This window comes from Babylonia areolata, chromosome 26 (genome assembly GCF_041734735.1).
Source record: "Babylonia areolata isolate BAREFJ2019XMU chromosome 26, ASM4173473v1, whole genome shotgun sequence".
Taxonomy (NCBI): domain Eukaryota; kingdom Metazoa; phylum Mollusca; class Gastropoda; order Neogastropoda; family Buccinidae; genus Babylonia; species Babylonia areolata.
The window spans coordinates 10,444,905-10,461,800 of record NC_134901.1 but is presented as its reverse complement, the minus strand read 5'-3'; the positions used below and the strand labels follow the sequence as shown (position 1 = coordinate 10,461,800).

General features: G+C 47.1%; 1 protein-coding gene across 11 annotated transcripts in view; it reads right to left on the bottom strand.

Moving 5' to 3' along the window:
- Positions 1–16,896, bottom strand: part of LOC143300445 (CD109 antigen-like) — a 153,263-nt gene that overhangs the window by 74,652 nt on the left and 61,715 nt on the right. For all 11 annotated transcript variants that reach the window (XM_076614109.1, XM_076614111.1, XM_076614107.1 and 8 more), the window contains exons 11-15: positions 12,738–12,968; positions 10,557–10,748; positions 9,277–9,384; positions 7,329–7,400; positions 4,654–4,830 (exon numbers count right to left, since the gene is read on the bottom strand). In XM_076614109.1, coding sequence (XP_076470224.1) covers positions 4,654–4,830; positions 7,329–7,400; positions 9,277–9,384; positions 10,557–10,748; positions 12,738–12,968 — 780 coding nt within the window. The remainder of the gene's footprint in view (positions 1–4,653; positions 4,831–7,328; positions 7,401–9,276; positions 9,385–10,556; positions 10,749–12,737; positions 12,969–16,896) is intronic.

Here is a 16,896-nt window from a genome sequence, read left to right as displayed (position 1 = left end):
CCAGCATCAACAGTGAACACAACACCTGAACACCAGCATCAACAGTAAAAACAACACCTGAACGTCAACACCAACAGTGAAAACAACACCTGAACGTCAACACCAACAGTGAAAACAACACCTGAATGTCAACATCAACAGTGAAAACAACACCTGAATGTCAACATCAACAGTGAAAACAACACCTGAACACCAGCATCAGCAGTGAAAACAACACCTGAACACAAGCATCAGCAGTGAAAACAACACCTGAACACAAGCATCAACAGTGAAAACAACACCTGAACACAAGCATCAACAGTGAAAAACAACACCTGAATGTCAGCATCAACAGTGAAAACAACACCTGGACACCAAGATCGACAATGAAAACAACAAAAACAAAAAATACAACAACAAAAATCAAAACAGTGTATGAAAAGAACCAACAGATATGGAGGAAAAACATTTCAGATTCTTGTTGTGTGTGAACACACACGCCAGACTTCAAGGAGGAGGAAAGGAAGGTATGAAAAGAAGCACATGCGCACGCACGCTCGCACACACACACACACACAACACATTTTATATACACACACACACTCAACACACACACCCACCACACACACATGCACAAAACACCCACCTTCCCAGACATACTCACACAATCACACATACACACAATCACCACACCCCAACACACACACACACATGGAGACACACACACACACACACACACTCACCCCAATACACAAACACACAAACATACACACACACACTCACCCCAACAAACACACACACACAAACACACACACACACACACACACACACACAAACACACACACACACACACGCTCACCCCAACACACACACACGCAAACACACACACAAACTCACCCCAACACACACACACACACACACACACAAACACACACCTAAACACACACTCACCCCAACAAACACACACACACACACACACACACACATACACACACACGCTCACCCCAACACACACACACGCAAACACACACAAACACCCCAACACACACACACACACACACACACACACACTGGTGGTGGTGTGTCCATCGAGATCGATGATGACCATCGTTGTCATCCAGACGGGGGATGGGGGGAGGGTGGTGGTGGGGTGGGGGGAAGGATGCTCATGAGTCTATCTGTGAGTGCGCAGATGGCTGAATAGTCCAATCTGCGCACGAAATGTTCGCTGACAGTTGGGGCAGACAAAGACAGGCATATCATTGTCAGGGAGCTTGTTTGCCCGTGACTTTCTGGCCTGCCTCTTCTGAACAGCTGCAGCAGTCCTGTTGGCCTCGCACAACTTGGCGCCTTTGTGCACAGCAGCGCGCCATTTGTTACGGTCCACTGCAGATTCCTCCCAGGAGTCAGGGTTGATATCAAACGCTTTCAGAGAGACTTTCAGAGTATCTCTGAAGCGCTTCTTCTGACCTCCGTGTGATCTCTTCCCTTGTTGCAGCTCGCCATAGAAGAGCCTTTTGGGCAGCCGATGGTCTGGCATGCGTGCCACGTGTCCAGCCCAGCGAAGCTGGGACTGCATCAGGATGGTGAAGATGCTGGGAAGGGTGGCTTTTGCGAGCACCTCTGTGTCTGGGGTCCTGTCTTGCCACTTGATGTTCAGTAGCTTCCTGAGGCATGTTGTGTGGAAGTGGTTCAGCTTCTTGGCATGTCGTTGGTACACTGTCCAAGTTTCGCAGGTGTACAGTAGTGTGGGGAGAACTACTGCTCTGTAGACCTTTAGCTTGGTCTCAAGACTAATGCCTCTTCTGTTCCAGACATTTGCACTGAGTCTACCAAAAGTTGCACTTGCTCTTGCAATCCTGACATTCACTTCATCGTCGATGGTCGCATTTCGTGACAGTGTGCTGCCAAGGTATGTGAACCGCTCCACCGCACTGAGTCTCTGACCGTTGACTGTGATGTTGGGCTCAACGTAGGGTTTCCCTGGGGCTGGCTGATGGAGAACTTCAGTTTTCCTCGTGCTGATGGTAAGGCCGAAGTTCCTGCTGGCAGTGGCAAACTTGTCGACGCTGAGTTGCATGTCAGCTTCAGATCCAGCGTTGAGGGCACAGTCATCAGCAAACAAAAAGTCTCTGATGATGTCTGTCATGACCTTCGTTTTTGCTTGAAGCCTTCTGAGGTTAAACAGCTTGCCATCTGTTCGGTACTTTAGGCCGATTCCAACATCGCCATCTCTGAAGGCATCAGTAAGCATTGCAGAGAACATGAGGCTGAACAGCGTTGGAGCCAGGACGCAGCCTTGCTTGACACCATTTGTGACAGCAAAAGGAGCAGATGTTTCGCCATTGTCCTGGACTCGAGCCTGCATGCCTTCATGGAATTGGCTGACCAAGGAAATAAATTTCCGAGGGCATCCGTACTTGGCCATGATCTTCCACAGTCCCTCTCTACTCACGGTGTCAAAGGCCTTAGTGAGGTCGACATAGGTGGAGAACAGATCAGCATTTTGCTCCTGACATTTCTCTTGCAGCTGCCTTGCAGCAAACACCATGTCCGTGGTTCCGCGCTCTTTCCGGAATCCACATTGGCTCTCAGGCAAATGACCTTGGTCAAGGTGTGCTGTGAGGCGGTTTAGTAGGATCCTGGCAAGTATCTTGCCTGCGATGGAGAGCAAGGAAATGCCCCGATGGTTATCACAGGCTTGCCGGTTCCCCTTTCGCTTGTACAAGTGAATGATAGATGCATCTTTGAAATCCTGGGGGATCGTCTCTTCTTTCCACATGAGTGAGTACAGCTGATGAAGCTTCCCAGTCAGCACAGTGCCTCCATCCTTGTAGACCTCTGCTGGTATGGAGTCTGAGCCAGGTGCTTTGCCACTGGATAGCAGACGGATTGCTTTCTGGGTCTCAAGAAGTGTTGGCGGATCGTCCAGTGCTTCGTTGGTGGGGACTTGTGGGAGACGGTCTATGGCTTCATCATTTATGGAGGAAGGGCGATTTAAGACACTGTTGAAGTGCTCAGCCCATCGTTCGAGAATGTTCTCCTTCTCGGTGATCAAGGTATTCCCATCTGCACTGAGGAGGGGGGATGATCCTGAGGATGTGGGGCCGTAGACTTCTTTTAAGGCATCATAGAACCTCTTCATATCGTGCCTGTCAGCATATCCCTGGATCTCATCAGCTTTGTCACTCAGCCACTTATCCTGCATCTGGCGTAACTTTTGCTGAACAGTCCTGCGGATGGCATTGTACGCATCCTTTTTTGATGTGGATTTTGGGTTGCTCAGGTGGGCTTGATGCAGACGGCGTTTCTCATCCAGAAGCTGCTTGATTTCATCACAGTTTTCATCAAACCAGTCTTTGTGCTTTCTGATCATGGGTCCCAGGGTCTCTGAAGCTGTACTATAGATCAGCTCACGCAGGGTCCTCCAGTCAGACTCCACATTCTGGTTGTTCAGAGAGGCGGATTCCAGACGATCTTCCAGCAGCTCCACAAAGGACTGTTTGATGGTGATGTTTTTCAGCTTAGCGATGTTGAGCCGTTTTGGAGCCTTCCGGCCTTGGGGGCGTCTCTTGGGCTGGATTCGAATATTCAGCTTCGAGACTACAAGGCGATGGTCTGTCCAACACTCGGCGCCACACATGGTCTTTGTTACACGTACATCTTGCCTATCCCTTTTCCTGACGATGACATAATCGATGAGATGCCAATGCTTTGAGCGAGGGTGCATCCATGACGTCCTGTTACGGGTAGGGAGGCAGAAAACTGTGTTGGTTATCAGCAGTTCGTGCTCTGCACATGTCTGAAGCAAAAGCAATCCATTTGGGTTGCAGTGGCCCACACCGTGCTTTCCAATCACTCCATCCCAGGAGATGTAGTCAGAGCCAACTCTAGCATTGAAGTCCCCAAGAATGATGAGCTTGTCTGCTTTAGGGATGGCAGCAATGACAGAGTGAAGGTCCTCGTAGAACTTCACCTTCACTTCATCCGGGTTGGTCATGGTTGGGGCGTAGGCACTGACAATGGTGAGGTGCTTCTGGCCAGATGCCAGTGGGAGTTTCATGGTCATAAGCCTATCGTTGACTCCCTTTGGGATTCCAGCTAGCTTGCTGACAAGTGCTGTTTTTACTGCAAAACCAACACCAGCCTCACGTCGCTCTTCGCTTCCTCGTCCACTCCAGAAGAAGGTGTAACCAGATCCCCGTTCACAGAGCTCGCCTTCGCCTGCAAGCCGAGTCTCACTCAAGGCTGCGATGTCGATATTGTATCTGGCGAGTTCGGATGCAACTAGTGCTGTTCTCCTTTGGGGTCTGTCCGCGTTATCTCTGTCCAGGAGAGTCCTTATGTTCCAAGCACCAATGGTGAGAGGAACGATCCTTGCTTTTTTCTTTTCTTTCTCTTTGTTTCGACCGCTGATGTAGGGTCCCCGCCAGCCGCGGTATGCTGGCCAGGGTGATATGGAGCAGGCAATTTTTAGGGCACCTTTTCTAGCCCCTTCCTCATGCCAGGGAGGTGAGCAGTGCATTCCTAAAGAGGGCTGCTCAGACACTCAGACACACACACACAAACACACACTCACCCCAACAAACACACACACACACACACACACACAAACACACACACACACACACACACTCACCCCAACAAACACACACACACACACAACCCCCACACCTGTTTGCTCTGGCAGCCCTTGAGCTTCAGTTCCAGACGGTCCGCCACGATCTCTGGCTTGGCGGCGGTCAGACCATAGACCACGATGTCGGCCTTGGGGCACAGCTCCGGGGTGATCTCCAGCTCCGTGGTTCCACTCACCTGACCAGTCCGCACCACGCTGCCCCTGCTCACCACCTGTCCACACAACGGCGGAGTGGAATATGGCTTCACTGTTGTCTGCTGCCTTGTAGTAATAATAAGAGGCTCGCACCATCTTATTTATTTATTTATTTATTTATTTATTTATTATTATTATTATTACTACTACCTTTTTCTTAAATAATTATTATTTATTTACTCATTTATTTATTTATGTAAGCTTATCTATTATTTATTCACCTTTTTTTTCTTTTCTTTTTTTTTTTTTTCTCAAGGCCTCACTAAGCACGTTGGGTTATGCTGCTGGTCAGACATCTGCTTGGCAGATGTGGTGTAGCGTATATGGGTTTGTCCGAACGCAGTGACGCCTCCTTGAGCTACTGAAACTGAAACTGAAACTCACACTGCTCGTCTTGTATCATTTGTATTTGTATTTGTATTTCTTTTTATCACAAAACATTTCTTTTGTGTGAAATTCGGGCTGCTCTCCCCAGGGAGAGCACGTCGCTGTACTGCAGGGCCACCCTTTTTTCTTTTTGGTATTTTTTTCCTGTGTGCAGTTTTATTTGTTTTTCCTATCGAAGTGGATTTTTCTACAGAATTTTGCCAGGAACAACCCTTTTGTTGCTGTGGGTTCGTTTACGTGCGCTAAGTGCATGCTGCACACGGGATCTCGGTTTATCGTCTCATCCGAATGACTAGCATCCAGACCATCACTCAAGGTCTAGTGGAGGGGGAGAAAATATCGGCGGCTGAGCCGTGATTCGAACCAGCACGCTCAGATTCTCTCGCTTCCTAGGTGGACACGTTACCTCTAGGTCATCACTCCACACACATTATCAGTTGGCTTATATATCAGAGATTGAAATGGAGACCTGTACGGTCAATGGTTTCTCCAATGAAATGGGTCAATTCATCTGTAGCTTAGTCTTTTGTGAAGGACTACGACTCCCAAACAAGGAGGCTAGATTGCACTGGCTCTTTGTGCTGCAGCCGTGGGGGCTAGTTGGCCTTTGAGTGTGTGTGTGTGTGTGTGTGTGTGTGTGTGTGTGTGTGTGTAAGTGCATGTTCAGGTGTGTGCACTATCAGGTGTGCTGCATATATATTTATGCATGCAAGGAAAGGGATAGGGTGAGCTTTTACAGGTGTGTCTTTGTGTTTGTATTTTGTGTTTTTACCTGCTTGCAATGAAATTTTCCTCTCTTTTTTTTATAACAACATAACACAGTCTGACGTCATTGTTTTTACAGGACACTGAATCTTCTGAAAAAAAAACAAATAAAGCACTAAAACATCCAAACTTTCACATGCATTTATAACAAAGGGATGAGAGACAGAATTCAGAAACATATAGATACATGTAGAAAAAAGACAAAAGATACTATGGACAGAAAAGTGAAGAGTATAGAGGAGCTACTCTGGACAGTCCAAAGAGGTAGGTTTTAAGGCTGCACTTAAAAGAACTGAGTGCAGGGACAAAGTGAGAGAGAAAACCCTTTCCAAGTGTAAAGTTCAGAGAACCAATGAACGAACAAAGTTTGTTTTTTTTATTGAGGGAAGTGGAATAAGCATACATGTGCTTTTTTTGATCCAGCCCTCAGGGCAAATAGAAAATGAAAATGAAGCGAAACATTCACAACGCAACAAATTCACATACACATTTAAACATGCACATGTACATAATCCTTATACAAGCATCATATTATGAAAATGAACATGAAAAGAAAAACAAACAAAAAAAACAAAAAACAAAAACAACCAAAAAACCCACATACACCCAAACTATATGTGTATTCAACAAGATCAAATCAATAAAGTGGGATTGCTGACATATTGGTCAATAAGGTGTGTATGGTAATTTTTTTTTTAATTCTTGAATGCTTTTCTGATCATTAAAATTGGATGAAATATTATTCCATAAACAGCCTCCTGAATAAATGAGACAGGATTTGAACAGATCTAGTCTTGGAATGGGGATCTTAATCTGGCTGGTCTGACAGACTAGCATGGTGGGAAATCTATCTCTCAAAGATGGAGCATAATCAGACATGATTTTAAACATAAAAAGTGCTTTGTTGTATTCAAGTTTAAGCTTTAGGGGAAGAATATCTAAATGTCTGTAGTCGTCAGCAGTCAGTGATGAACATTTCAGAAGGATTAATTTAAGAGTTCGTCTATGCAGACTTTGTAAAGGTTTCAGTACATTATTGCTAGCTGAATCCCAGAGTGTTGGTGTATAGCTAATATGTGATTCAATATTAGCAAAAAAAAGAATAATTTTCGACAATGCAAATCAAGAAAATGTTTAATTGTGGATAGCTGATAAATCAGAGACAGAAAAAGAACAGATTTATTTATGACAGAAGTTGATCAATCAGAGACAGAAAAAGAACAGATTTATTTATGACAGAGCGTTCTGCAGTTCTGAGCTTGCCCCCCCCCTCCCCCAACCACCCCCCCTCCCCCATCCCCCCCCCTTCCCCCTCCAGCCCCCCCCCCCCCCATCCCCCCCTCCTCCAAATAAAAAGACTTACCATGTACCAGAATGCGTCAAAGGCGCCATCACTGCTCTGTTTCACAGCAAAAGTTGCCTTGCTCCACATGACCTGGACAACAAGTGAGTGACTATGAATGAAGTAATAATAATAACAATAATGGATACTTATACAGCACAATATCCAGAAATCTGCTCTAGGTGCTTTACAAAAGCACTTTTGTTTGCATAACGCATTACATCAATGTTACGTACACACATCAAAATGTGACTAACAAAACTGAACACACACACACACACACACACACACACACACACTCACATCCTCACACACACACATACACACACACGCACACGCACACACTCACATCCTCACAAACACACACACACACACACACACACACACACACACGCACGCATGCACGCACGCACGCACGCACACACACGCATGCATGCACGCACACACACACACACACACAAACACACACACACACACAAAGTCAGGCATGCTCCTTCCACAAGGGAAGCATACTGTTTCCTGCCCATTATCAACATGACGCACTCAGGGTGGACCCCCATAGCAACATCTCCATTACCAACATCATCATTCACTGGCTTTGAACTATCAGGATGTGGTTCTGAACTATCGGGATGTGGTTCTGAACTACTGGGATGTGGTTCTGAACTATCGGGATGTGGTTCTGAACTACTGGGATGTGGTTCTGAACTACTGTGATAGGAGGAAGGTGGCAGAATGGTTAAGATGCTTAACTGCCAACACAGTGACGATGGACATCTGGGTTCTTCTTCTTCTTCTGCGTTCACTCGTATGCACATGAGTGGGCTTTTATGTGTATGACCGTTTTTATCCCGCCATGTAGGCAGCCATACTCTGTTTTCGGGGGCACGCATGCTGGGTTTGTTCTTGTTTCGATAACCCACCGAACACCGACACTGATTACAGGATCTTTAACGTGCGTATTTGATCTTCTGCTTGCATATACACATGAAGGGGGTTCAGGCACTAGCAGGTCTGCATATATGTTGACCTGGGAGATCGTAAAAATCTCCACCCTTTACCCACCAAGCGCCACCACCGTGATTCGAACCCGGGACCCTCAGACTGACAGTCCAACGCTTTAACCACTCCGCTATTGCGCCCGTCATCTGGGTTCTAATCCCAGTCTCGCTCTTTCTCCCAAGTTTGACTGCAAAATCAAACTTGAGTGTCTAGTCATTCAAAAGAAATGATAAGACCTAAGTTTTGTGTGCAGCATGCACTTAGCGCACTGAGAAGAACCCTTGGCAACATGTGCTGTCCTATGGCAAAATTCTGTGAAAGAAATCCACTGGGACAGGTACACAAATAGGTTATACATGCATGCACTTGAGGCCTGACTAGCGTGTTCGGTTCAGCTGCTGATCAGGCATCTACCTAGCTGATGTGTAGTAATGTCAGGATTTCCGAATGCAGCTGATGCCTCCTTGAGAAACTCAAACTGTGAGATGATATGTGCATTACCTAGAGACTGAGAAATATATGAATGATGAGCGTTGAGTGGTCTGTCATGATTTTGTCTGTGCGTGAACATAAATCAGCACTCAAGTGTTTGGATGGATGTCTGTGCGTGATTATGAATGCAATTATTTTTCTTTTTAGTGTTTAAATGGATGTTTCAAACATCAGTTTTTACACTGCACAACACAACTGGGCAAGTTTTACATGGAAAGGTGCCAAATGATATTATTATTATCATTATCATTATTACAATTATTATTATCACTATTGTCATTATCATTATTACTATAATTATTATCATCATTACTATTAACATTATAGAAATGTAGGAAACAAATGGCCAAAATTTGGGGTCATTAAAAAAAAAAAAACCCACAAGGACACAGTAACACAAGTAAGTAGGTGCCAGAATAATCAACTGGTATGATTGAAGGCCCTCAACAATGAAGAAGACGAAGGATGTCCTTACCGTGGACAGGCTGACCCAGTGGGCGTTCATGGTGGCATTGCCAAGAGTCAGGTATTTACGCAGAGTGTGGTGCGCAGTGAACGTTTTCTCCCCGACCTTGATGGAAGCCTGTCATCAACAGAGAAATCAACCCGTATTACGTGCATGATAAGAATACACATATATGCTCTCACATGAAAAGTACTTTTGGATGGGATGATACAGCAAGGTCCTGTATGCATTACTGGCTTGTGCACGTAAAAGAACAAGCAACAAGCAACAGGGATGTCCCTGTAGAAAACTCCACTTCTATAGCAAAACAAATACACTTGCAGAGAGAAAAGAAGACACTGTGTGCACTGTGCTGATGCGCTCTCCATGAATTTCACACAAACAAATCTACAAGGCGCAGGATTCAGAATTCAGTCAAACAAGTGCACCTTGTATGCCGGAAATTACAGGTTCCACTGACTGCAAAGACTATCGCAAACAAAACAACTGCAGACATTCTTCAACTTATCCAACTCTGATCCACAAATATCAACACAGACGGCTACTGATCTTCCACTTTTGTTCACTCAAATGTGTTCTGGACTGCTATCTGTGAAAATGTTCCTCATTTACTTATTAAAGAAATACCTCCATTAGGACAGGACTTTGTATAAGGTTTTTTTCGTTGTCCTGTTCACCAATAACTGTACTGTATTGTAATATGATTGGGGGAAAAAACATACTGTTTAACCCAACCACGATCCCAACCACTATCCGTTGTGTGAGCTACAAACACAGGAAAACTAGCAGCAATCAATGGCAATCCAGAAGCTGATAAAATTATGATAAACAAGATGTTTTCTTTTTAAGCATACTTCACTCTCATCTGCACAGTGGAAAAATAATAATTATAAATGAAAAAAATAATGATTATAATAATGTGAATTTACACAGCACCTATTCTCTAAATCTATAAACAAGAGTTTCCATGGTAGCCATGACGCTCGCACTCTCCCTTCACATTCAAATGCACACAAACACACACACACACACACACATACAGACATATCACATACACCACACACAAGCACCACACACACACACTCACACACACACACACACACACACACAAATAAAACAAAACAACCGCCCCCCCAACCCCCAAACCCCCCACACACCCCCCCCTCCCCACACACACACACATCCACACCCTTCTTCTCTCCCAGCCACATCCCCAAACCAGCCTCCCCCTCCCTCTCCCTCCCCCTCCCTCTCTCTCTCTCTCAACACATCAACACTGACAAACTCACACTAAAGTTGAGACTGTCATACGTTGAAGTGATGGGCTCCAGAGCCCACACATAGTCGGTCTTCCCTGGCTGCACAGTGAAGGTCTTCGTGCGGCCGTTGCTCCCTTCCCTATCACCTCTCAGGTGGGCCGTCAAGGTCTTCCCCACAAACTCACTTCCCAAGGCGCTGCCCACCGGGTCTGTCACCTTGATCTGCATGGTGAAAAAGAAAAAAAAGAGAGAAAGAAAATAATAATAACAAGAGAGAGGCAAGGCCTTCAAGACTCACTTGTGATATACTTTAAAAAAAAATCCAAGCTTCTTATGTACTGAGTATAATTTCAAAATGCAATGTTTAAGACGAGAAAGATCAGTTTAAAGCAAATTAAGTCCCCTAGCATTAATTACAGAGTAATTTCCCTTTTTTACTACCTGCACCAAAACGTTTGCAAAATAAATAAAACTTCCATGCTTAGCAAAAGAAGTTCCTGTTTGAACAAAAAATGATAATAATGACTGCTCTTGTTGTTGGGTCAGAATATCAGATCAAAGTGCCAAGTTTAGAGAATACAAAAAATATAAATATAACAGTAAATGCAGTTTGCATATAATTAGGCTTTTTTTTTTCTTTTTTTTTTTGTGCCCATCCCAGAGGTGCAATATTGTTTTTTAAACAAGATGACTGGAAAGAACTGAATTTTTCCTATTTTTATGCCTAATTTGGTGTCAACTGACGAAGTATTTGCAGAGAAAATGTCAATGTTAAAGTTTACCACGGACACAGACACACACACAGACACACACAGACACACACACACACAGACAACAGAACACCGTGTTAAAACGTAGACTCACTTTGTTTACACAAGTGAGTCAACAAAAGGTTACAATGACAAGACCAAGAAGGAGGAAGTGGAGAGATGACCTCGTGGTAACGTGTCCACCTAGGAAGCGAGAGAATCGGAGCGTCCACGATCAAATCCCAAACACTCGCCAGTACCTTCTCCCCCTCTATCTGACCTCAAGAGGTGGACCGGATGCCAGTCCTTCAGATGAGACTACAAACCGTGGTCCCGCGTGTAGCACACACTTAGCACAAGAAAAAGAACCGTTGGTAACAAAAGGGTTGGCCTGGCTGGCAAGTTCTGTGGAAAAATTGGCTTGGAAGGCAAATATATCTGCAGGCAGAAAAAAAAAAAAAAAAAAAAACGAAAAAAGAAAGAAAAAGTATGACGCCGCACTGCAGTGACGCACTCACCATGGGGAAAGCTGTTTGAATTTCACACAAACAAATCTGATATGACGAATAGCAACACAAATTACAAATACAAAATGCAAAAATAATTCAATACAGCCAGGTCCTCTGATCATAGTACCATGGCAGAATGCACTACTGAACCCCGTTCCAATCTTTTACTATCGTATCTTGACAGCAGCATATATCCCAGTGACTACCAAGCACACAAATATCTGCATGCACACACATTCACCTCCACACACATCTGCATGCCTCCACACACACACCTCCACACACACACACATTTTTTTTTTTTTTTATTGTCTATATATAAACATTTCCACATTCTTGCACTTACCTGCACACACACACACACACACACACACCACACACCACTACCACCATCCCACACACATAATCACCTTAACACACACACAGACACACACACACACACACACACACACACACACACAAACTCACTACCAGCTGAGCACTGGTTTCAGGATGGAATACCTCATCGGAACAGGTCTTGTCAAACTTACACACACACACACACACACACACACACACACACACACACATTCTCCCACCCACCTACCCCATACACATACAAACACCCACACAACACCCACACACCCATCCGCACACCCACTCATGCACCCACCCGCACACACACATTTTAACAAACTCATCACCAGCTGAGCACTGGTTTGGGGACAAACCACTTTATCAGAGCAGGTCTTGTCAAACTCATTCTTCACCGGCTTGAACTTCACCACACACACACACACATCACACACAGAAATCCATTGTAACAAAAAAGAGTAATACAATACAATACAATACACATTTAAACACCCACACTCTCACCCACCCAAAAACACTCACACCCCTGCCCCCGCACATAAACACACACCTGCCTACACCCCTCCCCCTCCCCCTCACCCCCACACACACAAACTCACCACCAGCTGAGCGCCAGTCTGGGGACGGAACACCTTATCGGAGCTGGCCTCGTCAAACTCGATCTTCACTGGCTGAAACTTCACGGCCACGGCGGTCTTGGTGCTATACATGCGCTTTGTGTTGTCCGTCACCTCCACCTCGATGTCGATGTTGCCGTTACCCAGTCTGGCGGCATTGACCTCATCAGCCAGGTCGATCTCTTGCTCTGTCTTGCCGCTGGGGTCTGTCATCTGCAAAAACCCATCCCACAAAAGGTAAGAGTTCGCCGTAGCGAAGTGGTCAGCGTCACGGACTGATGACTGTGAGGATGCTGGTTCGACCCTGTGATCTGAAAACACAGTCACAAAGGCAGAGTTTCCCGTAGCGAAGTAGTCAGCGTCACGGACTGATGACAGGGAAGGTGTGTGTTCAACCCTGTGATCTGAAAACACAGTCACAAAGGCAGAGACAAAGGCAGAGTTTCCCGTAGCGAAGTGGTCAGCGTCACGGACTGATGACAGGGAAGGTGTGTGTTCAACCCTGTGATCTGAAAACACAGTCACAAAGGCAGAGACAAAGGCAGAGTTTCCCGTAGCGAAGTGGTCAGCGTCACGGACTGATGACAGGGAAGGTGTGTGTTCAACCCTGTGATCTGAAAACACAGTCACAAAGGCAGAGACAAAGGCAGAGTTTCCTGTAGCGAAGTGGTCAGCGTCACGGACTGATGACAGGGAAGGTGTGTGTTCAACCCTGTGATCTGAAAACACAGTCACAAAGGCAGAGTTTCCCGTAGCGAAGTGGTCAGCGTCACAGACTGATGACAGGGAAGGTGTGTGTTCAACCCTGTGATCTGAAAACACAGTCACAAAGGCAGAGACAAAGGCAGAGTTTCCCGTAGCGAAGTGGTCAGCGTCACGGACTGATGACAGGGAAGGTGTGTGTTCAACCCTGTGATCTGAAAACACAGTCACAAAGGCAGAGACAAAGGCAGAGTTTCCCGTAGCGAAGTGGTCAGCGTCACGGACTGATGACAGGGAAGGTGTGTGTTCAACCCTGTGATCTGAAAACACAGTCACAAAGGCAGAGGTTCCCGTAGCGAAGTGGTCAGTGTCATGGACTGATGACAGGGAAGGTGTGTGTTCAAGCCTGATCAGAGATAAGGACCTTGGTCCTTGGCTTGCTCCATCCACCATGATGAAGTGGTTAGCGTTGTGAACTGACAACTGGGAGAATACAGGTTCAAGACCCATCAGGGGTGGGGGAGGTTTGAAGCCTGTGGCCAGCTCCCACCCACACAGGAGTGTGGCCATGGGTTCAAGGGGAGGACTGGGACCACATGGTCAAGGGTGATCCACTTTAACCCTCTGAGCCCTGACCACCGCTTTACCGGTGGTGGGGAGGGGTGACATAATGCCTGGCCACCGGTTGAACGGTGCGTAAACACTTGTCGTGTTTTGCTATTGGTTGACTTATATTGAAGAGCCAATCAGAAAAACCGTAATATTCCGACGCCTGCGAACGCAGTACCAACATTGCCGCGCCCCCTCACTGTGTTTTGGGCATGTGCTTTGGATAAAAAATATCGATTTCTACCATGAAGCGTGCAAGGTCTCAACCTGACACGCCTACTTTGATCAACTGATTCTGCATGTTCAGATTCATTTTCAACATCACTATCTGTAGCAAAATCATCCGATTCGAATTCCACCTCACTATCAGAGTAATCATTGTCATACTCTACTTCCGATAAATCATCAAGCATATCAATTACTTGCTGCGTTGTGTACAGTTGTTTTCTCACACGTTTTGTCCCTGATTTCTAACCTGACGGGCCAGGTTGAGACTCTGCACACTTCAAGTGTTTACGCACCGCTCAACCGGTGGCCGGGCATTATGTCATTTTTCTCTGCCACTGGTAAAGCGGTGGTCAGGGCTCAAAGGGTTAAGGATGGGTCTTGAGGAGTGTTGCTCAAATTTCATGGGCAGCACTCCTGCTGTCTGTGTATCTCTCAGCCTGGCTGATGCCGGGGTGTGTCATCAGAGTATACAGCCTTGTCAAGCAGTGACCCAAACCTAAAACGACGCCTCCAAAAGTAGCATCACTATTACCTCATTATTATTCATGGCAACAACAACAACCAAAAAAAAAGAATAAAAAATATTTTTTCTTCCTAAGTGAATGCTTCTCAGGCATCAGAACAGTCTGAAGTTCGATCCTCTGAAACAGGCCACAGTCCAGAGTCCACCTAGGACACAGGGAGGGGAAGTTCGATCCTCTGAAACAGGCCACAGTCCACAGGCCACCTAGGACACAGGGAGGGGAAGTTCGATCCTCTGAAACAGGCCACAGTCCACCTAGGACACAGGGAGGGGAAGTTTGATCCTCTGAAACAGGCCACAGTCCACAGGCCACCTAGGACACAGGGAGGAGAAGTTCGATCCTCTGAAACAGGCCACAGTCCACCTAGGACACAGGGAGGGGAAGTTTGATCCTCTGAAACAGGCCACAGTCCACAGGCCACCTAGGACACAGGGAGGGGATGTTCGATCCTCTGAAACAGGCCACAGTCCACAGGCCACCTAGGACACAGGGAGGGGAAGTTCGATCCTCTGAAACAGGCCACAGTCCACAGGCCACCTAGGACACAGGGAGGGGATGTTCGATCCTCTGAAACAGGCCACAGTCCACAGGCCACCTAGGACACAGGGAGGGGAAGTTCGATCCTCTGAAACAGGACACAGTCCACAGGCCACCTAGGACACAGGGAGGGGAAGTTCGATCCTCTGAAACAGGCCACAGTCCACAGGCCACCTAGGACACAGGGAGGGGAAGTTCGATCCTCTGAAACAGGCCAGAGGCCACCTAGGATACAGGGAGGGAAAGTTCGATCCTCTGAAACAGGCCACAGTCCACAGGCCACCTAGGACACAGGGAGGGGAAGTTCGATCCTCTGAAACAGGCCACAGTCCACAGGCCACCTAGGACACAGGGAGGGGAAGTTCGATCCTCTGAAACAGGCCACAGTCCACAGGCCACCTAGGACACAGGGAGGGGAAGTTCGATCCTCTGAAACAGGCCACAGTCCACAGGCCACCTAGGACACAGGGAGGGGAAGTTTGATCCTCTGAAACAGGCCACAGTCCACAGGCCACCTAGGACACAGGGAGGAGAAGTTCGATCCTCTGAAACAGGCCACAGTCCACAGGCCACCTAGGACACAGGGAGGGGAAGTTCGATCCTCTGAAACAGGCCACAGTCCACCTAGGACACAGGGAGGGGAAGTTCGATCCTCTGAAACAGGCCGCAGTCCACAGGCCACCTAGGACACAGGGAGGAGAAGTTCGATCCTCTGAAACAGGCCACAGGCCACCTAGGACACAGAGAGGGGAAGTTCGATCCTCTGAAACAGGCCACAGGCCACAGTCCACCTAGGACACAGGGAGGGGAAGTTCGATCCTCTGAAACAGGCCACAGTCCACAGTCCACAGGCCACCTAGGACACAGGGAGGGGAAGTTCGATCCTATGAAACAGGCCAGAGGCCACCTAGGACACAGGGAGGGGAAGTTCGATCCTCTGAAACAGGCCACAGGCCACAGTCCACCTAGGACACAGGGAGGGGAAGTTCGATCCTCTGAAACAGGACACAGTCCACAGGCCACCTAGGACACAGGGAGGGGAAGTTCGATCCTATGAAACAGGCCACAGTCCACAGGCCACCTAGGACACAGGGAGGGGAAGTTCAATCCTCTGAAACAGGCCAGAGGCCACCTAGGACACAGGGAGTGGAAGTTCGATCCTCTGAAACAGGCCACAGTCCACAGGCCACCTAGGACACAGGGAGGGGAAGTTCGATCCTCTGAAACAGGCCACAGTCCACAGGCCACCTAGGACACAGGGAGGGGAAGTTCGATCCTCTGAAACAGGCCACAGTCCACAGGCCACCTAGGACTCAGGGAGGGGAAGTTCGATCCTATGAAACAGGCCACAGTCCAGAGGCCACCTAGGACACAGGGAGGGGAAGTTCAATCCTATGAAACAGGCCACAGGCCACCTAGGACACAGGGAGGGGAAGTTCGATCCTATGAAACAGGCCAGAGGCCACCTAGGACACAGGGAGGGGAAGTTCGATCCTCTGAAACAGGCCACAGTCCACAGGCCACCTAGGACACAGGGAGGG